A 6488-nucleotide genomic window follows, 5' to 3' on the forward strand; every position below is an offset into this window, starting at 1 on the left:
TTGGGGGGATTATTTTGTTTTTAGAATGAAGCGTGCTTTCTTACGTTAAACCGAACACCACGAAATTTTCACCTTTCCCCAGCACACAATGCAAGGAAAAGCTGTTCATTCAGATGCAAGGTGGGAGACAGCTGAAGGTGAGCAGGGCACCCTTGGGCCCGGAGAGTCCTCAAGCCGCTGCTTAAATGCAGGGGGCCTATAAACCCTCACTCCTTCCCAAGCAGCCATTCACCATGCAAGCTGCTTCCTGCTAATCAAAGACATCCAATCCCCACTTCTAAAAGGGGAAGGGACCACACGTTGGTCTTCTCTTGCACGCCTCCAAAGTATCCAAGGGGAATTTCTCCTACAAGCTCAGATCCTTAGTCTTGATCCCTGGGAGACTCAGTGGCCAGGATGGTTCCGGTCTTAGGGCACTCATTTGAAACTCTAAGAATTCTCCCAGCCGGGGGAAGGCCCTGTGCCCAGTGGCCAGGAGTTCTTGATCCCCATAGAAGGTTAGGGGCTGGAGAAGGGCCAGGCTGACTTGTTTAAGAACTAGTCTCGGAGATTGATGACTTTGCAAGTCGGGCTGGCTAATGACCCCCGGCTGCGGCTGCCGCGAGCCTGTGGCCCAGGTTTCCCCTCTGCCTCCCCCACCTCCTCTGCTTCCCCAGTGCGCCCCAGTCAGGTAGGCTTCCCCTTACTCGGTGCCCACGGTTCTCTCATAGTACACCCGCTGCCACCAAGCAGTCTGGAGCTCTTTCTTTAGTTTTGAGAAAACAGCTAAAAGAGGAGTGTGGGGTAACATAAAAACAACAATAGCAAAACGAAACAAACAAAATAAGCCTTAAGGGTTGATCTTAAACAACCACCACAGCATCCAGGTGGCCAAAGTGGATACTTTTCGGCTTGCGCAGTCACCTGTCCAAGAACCCCGCGGCTGTTCTGCCAATTCGCAGGCAAAAAAAGAACCACGCTTGCTACCAAGGGAAGCAGGATCTGGGCCAGATTCTGGAACCGCTTCCCCCCACCGAGGAGGCTCGCGAGGCGGCAGGGCAACAGCCCAAGGGTGACTCCGTTGGGAGAACCGCGGGAAGCCGCGTGGAAACCAAGTGCAGGTCAAGTGAAATCGCTCTCAGGCGCCGGGGAAAGCATCACTAGGTAAAAACAAACAAACAAACAAAAATCTGGCGGGCGGGGCGGGGCGGGGCGGGGGTCAGGCTGCTGGCCGGCCCAAGACACTGGGCATTGTTCTTAAGGGTGTTGGTAACGCACGGCTCCCTCCCCTAGAGAAGGGAGCGCCTACCCCGGGCAGGAGATATACAACTCCAACTCTCCACTCCCTTCCCCCCCATGCCTCCCCTCTAAAGGAAAACACAAAAAGCTGGGGTCCAAGCCGCCGCTGCAGACCCCCAAGTTTGGGGCTCCCAGGCGCAGCGCCGCCGCAGCGGGGCACAGCCACGTGGCCCGCCCGCCCGTCGCCGCGACTCCCGCCTACTCCGCCTGACACCCGCGGCCGCGACCCTCGCTGCAGCCGGGAAAGGGGTGCGTGCCGAGTGCTCGGCTGCAGCCTGCGAGCCGTCTGCTGAGGGGAGCTCCCTGCGCCGACCTCAGCCTCAGGGAAGGGGTTTTCTCCCGCCCCCGCTCTGGGCTCCGGGCACACACCCGCAACCCCACTCCCTAAAACAACACGCCCCCGAACCCTGACTACCAGATGACCTATGGTTGACTTGTGGTTCTAGGGACACCAAGCGGTTATTGCTCCTGATTCGCTCCAAAAGAAAAAAAGAGACCCGCACGGCGAGGCCAGGGTGGGCTTCACCCCCACCACCGTTTCTCTTCCCGCCCACAAACTCTTGGGCCTCCAAGGTCCCCAGGCTCTGCCTCAACATCTGGGGGTGGGGGAGCTCCTATTCTAACTTCTTAGTTGGGGCACGCTTTGAACGCAAACTTGTCCCAAGTCTCGGCCGTGCGTGTGGGCCATTGGACCCAACACAGCCCGCAGGAACTCCAAGGAAGGGGGCTGGGCAGCGAGGCCCTCGGAGCGTGCAGGGCCGGGTGCCCAGGCGCTAGCGAATCCCGCCGCCCCTCGCCCCCACCCCCACCTCAGGATCCTTCACCGTGCAGAATCCAACTCGAGGGCAGGGTGGTGGTGAAGCAGTGGCTACAGGGTCCAACTCCACCTTGGGCTGGCGGCGATCAAGGCCTCGCGCGCGGCCAAGGCACTGCACCGGCCCCGCTCCCGTCCCCACGGGGAGGGCGTCCCTCGGCGCGGGAGGAACAATTTGTGTCCGCTTCCGGGGCGCAGTCCTTTGAGGCCGGGGCAGCGTTCAGGTTGGGGACCTGAAAAAAACGCTGCTGGGGTAGGGGTGGAGTGGGGAGGGTGGCGATGCAGGCCGGGGCGCTGCAGTCCGCAGCCTCAGCGGGGCGGCCACGTCTCCAAGAAAACGCCCACGATTCCTGCGACGCGCCCGCCAACGCTTGGCCCTAGGACCCCGGTTAGAGGGGCGTGTATGTCCAGAGCTGGAGGGTCCATGTACCTAACTACACGGGGGACTAAGCGGCTGACAGTTTCTCGGGTCACTCCCCACCCCCACCCACCGCCGCGACAATCCGTGGACCTAACGGGCTACGAGGCCAGATGAGGTATCACCCACTGTGTGGAAGCCGCTGCCACCACCGCTGTCACAGCCAAGCGTCCGTTGGCAGACGGGACCGAGCCCCCTCGGCCGCTTCCCAGTGCGGCGATCGGGGTTTGCGGGGTGCACCACCCACGCGTCTCCGCGCGGAAGGAAACCGCCCCGCGGCCGGCAGAGAGGGAAAGGGGCGGGCGGCGAGGAGGCGGGCGCAGCGGCCGGCGGTCGGGGCCGGGGCGTTTTTGAATGGCTCGGGAGGACGAATTGTTAGACCCGAAGGAATGGGGATGGGGGGGGGGGGGGTGGGTAGGGGGCAGGGCTGGAGGAGGGGGCTGGAAAGCGGAAACTTTCCTATAAAACTTGGAAAAGTCCCTCCTCCCCAACGTCAGGCCAATGACACTGCTGCCCCCAAACTTTCCGCCTGTGCAGAGGTATAAGAGTGGCCAAGTTTGCAGCTTTCGCCCAACTTCTCAGACACCTCGCGGGCTCGCCAGCACCGGCCGGGTTTCCAGGAGGCCAAGCCGGCTGTGCGGGCGGCCGCTGGGGCGCCGTCTTTTTTGGACCTCGGGGCCATCCACACCGTCCCCTCCCCACCCCCTTCGCCCGCCTCTTGCCCGCCTCCTCCTCCGCCCGCGCGCGCGCGCGTCCTCCCCGCGGAGGTCCTCCCGCTCGCTCCTCCCGCTCGCATCTCGCCGGGCCGCACCGCCCGGGGCCAGCGCCGTGCGCTGGGGAAGCTGGCGGGCTGAAGCGCCCCGCTCTGCTCCTCTCCTCCGGACCGCCTCCCACCCTGTGTGCCCCGGGCGCGCGAGGCCGCTCGTCGCCGCCCGAGAGATGATGCAGGACGTGTCCAGCTCGCCCGTCTCGCCGGCCGACGACAGCCTGAGCAACAGCGAGGAGGAACCGGACCGGCAGCAGCCGCCGAGCGGCAAGCGCGGGGGGCGCAAGCGGCGCAGCAGCCGGCGCAGCGCGGGCGGCGGCGCGGGGCCCGGCGGGGCCGCGGGCGGGGGCGTCGGAGGCGGCGATGAGCCCGGCAGCCCGGCCCAGGGCAAGCGCGGCAAGAAGTCTGCGGGTTGCGGTGGCGGTGGTGGTGGCTCGGGAGGCGGCGGCGGCGGCAGCAGCAGCGGCGGCGGGAGCCCGCAGTCCTACGAAGAGCTGCAAACGCAGCGGGTCATGGCCAACGTGCGGGAGCGCCAGCGCACGCAGTCGCTGAACGAGGCGTTCGCAGCGCTGCGCAAGATCATCCCCACGCTGCCCTCGGACAAGCTGAGCAAGATCCAAACCCTCAAGCTGGCCGCCAGGTACATCGACTTCCTCTACCAGGTCCTGCAGAGCGACGAGCTGGACTCCAAGATGGCAAGCTGCAGCTACGTGGCCCACGAGCGACTCAGCTACGCCTTCTCTGTCTGGAGGATGGAGGGGGCCTGGTCCATGTCCGCGTCCCACTAGCAGGCGGAGCTCCCCACCCCCGCGGCAGGGCCGGAGACCTAGGTAAGGACCTGCGCCTGGCGGCTGGCCGCTGTCCCCTGTCCGCCTCCGAGCGCCGGACTCCTGCTCTCCTGGCAGCCTCCCCTCCCCTTGTCCACCCTGGAGGGAACCTTTGGACCCCGACTGGAGAGCTGGGGAAATACGTTATTGTGGGGGAGGGGGAGAGGGTACCCCCAGGGGATCTACACGTGCGTGGGTGTGCGCGAGCGGAGAGACCGTGAAAAGGTCGGGAGAGTCGCGGGACAGCCCCTGTGGTGCCAGCGCCTGTCTAAGTTTTCGGCTTGCAGATTTCGTTCTCCTGAAAACAAACGTTTCCAAATTCCACCTCCTCCCTCCTTTCCGCCCACCCACTTCCTCTTGCCCCGGGGCTGAAATCCTTCCAGGTTGCGCGGCGCAGCGCTCGGTGGCGGCGGGCGTTCGGAGCGGTGCGCGCCGGACTGAGGCTGCGGCCGCAGAGAACTCGGCAATAATCGACTCCCCCCACCCCCTTCCCCATCTCCTCTCTGGGTTTTTGCAGATGTCCTTGCTTCCAGAGGAGGACAGGATGGGCACTCTAGAGACTCTGGAGCTGGGTAACTAACACTTAACTGTATCAGGCCAAAGATTCTCTTGGACATTAGAAGAGCGGAGAACCCAAAATCAAAGCAGCAGGGCGTGGGGCGCACTCTTAAACAAGAAAACTTGAGACAGGCCGGTGGACAGCGCTGGCCACAAGGGCCGCGGCACCATCCTCCACATTCTGATATAAGTCTGAACCGTTATTTGTGTTCCTTTGTGTGTTTTGGATTTTTTTTTTTGGTGTTTTTTTTTTTTTTTTTTTGACGAAGAATGTTTTTATTTTTTTCATGCATGCATTATCGAGAGGTCGTGCCCATCAGCCACTGGAAGAAAGGGGTTCACCACGGACTTTCCTCCATTTTAAAAAAGGTCACCGTCAGTGGAGTTCTCAGAGCATCGTTAGGAATTTAAATATCTATAAATATATACTGGGATCAAACTGGCCTGCGGAGATCAGTCAGTGAATTCCACTTTTTGTTGTTGTTCTTCCTCTGAGGGAAAAAAAACCTTAAAATACAAAAAACAACATTCTATTTATTTATTGAGGACCCATGGTAAAAAAAAATGCAGATAGATCCGATGTCTAAATGCATTCATATTTTTATGATTGTTTTTGTAAATAATCTTTGTATATTATTTTTCTGCAATAAAGAAATATGATTGAAAATTTTAAGAACTTTAGAGTTTGGTCTATATTTTTTTCAGCGCAGGAGTCAGTTGGGTGGTGAATACCTGCTTATTGAACTGTAAGAGGCACCCAGGAGGGATTGAGCACTAATATAAACAAAGCAGTGGAAAACTCAAATAAACCAGCTACTGACAGGCACAGGCGTGCTATTTCAAAAGATGACTTTATTATTATTCCAGCTTGTCGTTTAGTGGGCTCAGCAGCATCTCTTCAAGCCCTTGTCAAGGCCCAGAGAGCCCGATTTTCACAGATTTGCTCGATAACATTTGAAGGTGGTAGCCGCCATGTAACACTGTCAGACAAGCGGGATGGAACCAGAATTACTTTCCGTTGTTACTGTGTAGTTTTGTCTTGGCCACTCCATTGGGAGGATTCGTTAATAGTAGGTTCGTTTTCCTGAAAGTGGAAAATGTTGACAGTAATGGTCTGTACACACATGCAGGACTAGCAAGTGCATGCGAAAGAATAACGTTCCTTTGGACTAATTAGGCGGGAACAACCCTGTTTACTTACCTCTGACTGCACGGATAAATGTCACGTTCTGGGGCTGTCCTATCTGCTAAAAAGCATAGCACTTATTATGTTATCCATCTTCAGAGCTTCCTGTAAAGATTTTAGGAAAAGACAAAAAAAAAAAAAATGAACCTGAAATTTCTTGGTAACGGTTGAAGTAATTTACAATTTTAAAATTGCAACTTATTGTTTCTAGTCAGTTCCTGAACAAATATATCTATGCCCAAAAGTTACACAGAGCTTTCCCTCTTTAAACACACAGAGATGAAACCAAATAAGTACAAAGGGCAAACGGTGCTTGATTTTTATTTCTTTCTAATTATTCTGGGCCAAAAACATGACTGGCTTTTATGGTTAAGGTCACTACTAACAGGGATTTTCATCACCGATTTCTTAACTCTCACATCCAGCTTACTGTGCACAGGTGCAGTTGGGGGGTTCCACACTGGAAAATCATGTTGGTGTCTCAACTCACAGGATGGTGACTTTGGGAAATGCATGGGTCTAAATAGAAGCTGTTTGCATGCCTCAAATAGAGGTTGTTTTCTTACTAGAAGGTTTTTGATTTCCACTGTACAGGGCCTCAGAATGCTGATATTCCAATGTTGTAAATTTATTATGAAGGA

General features: G+C 57.2%; 1 protein-coding gene across 1 annotated transcript; it reads left to right on the forward strand.

Moving 5' to 3' along the window:
- The first annotated feature begins 2927 nt into the window (after positions 1 to 2927).
- TWIST1 (twist family bHLH transcription factor 1) lies at positions 2928 to 5342 on the forward strand. Its single transcript, XM_058678081.1, has 2 exons — positions 2928 to 4106; positions 4621 to 5342. Exon 1 carries the CDS (start codon positions 3012 to 3014, stop codon positions 4062 to 4064), a length of 1053 nt encoding a protein of 350 aa, XP_058534064.1. The 5' UTR covers positions 2928 to 3011; the 3' UTR covers positions 4065 to 4106; positions 4621 to 5342.
- Positions 5343 to 6488: the final 1146 nt, after the last annotated feature.

Source organism: Ochotona princeps, chromosome 20 (genome assembly GCF_030435755.1).
Source record: "Ochotona princeps isolate mOchPri1 chromosome 20, mOchPri1.hap1, whole genome shotgun sequence".
Taxonomy (NCBI): Eukaryota; Metazoa; Chordata; class Mammalia; order Lagomorpha; family Ochotonidae; genus Ochotona; species Ochotona princeps.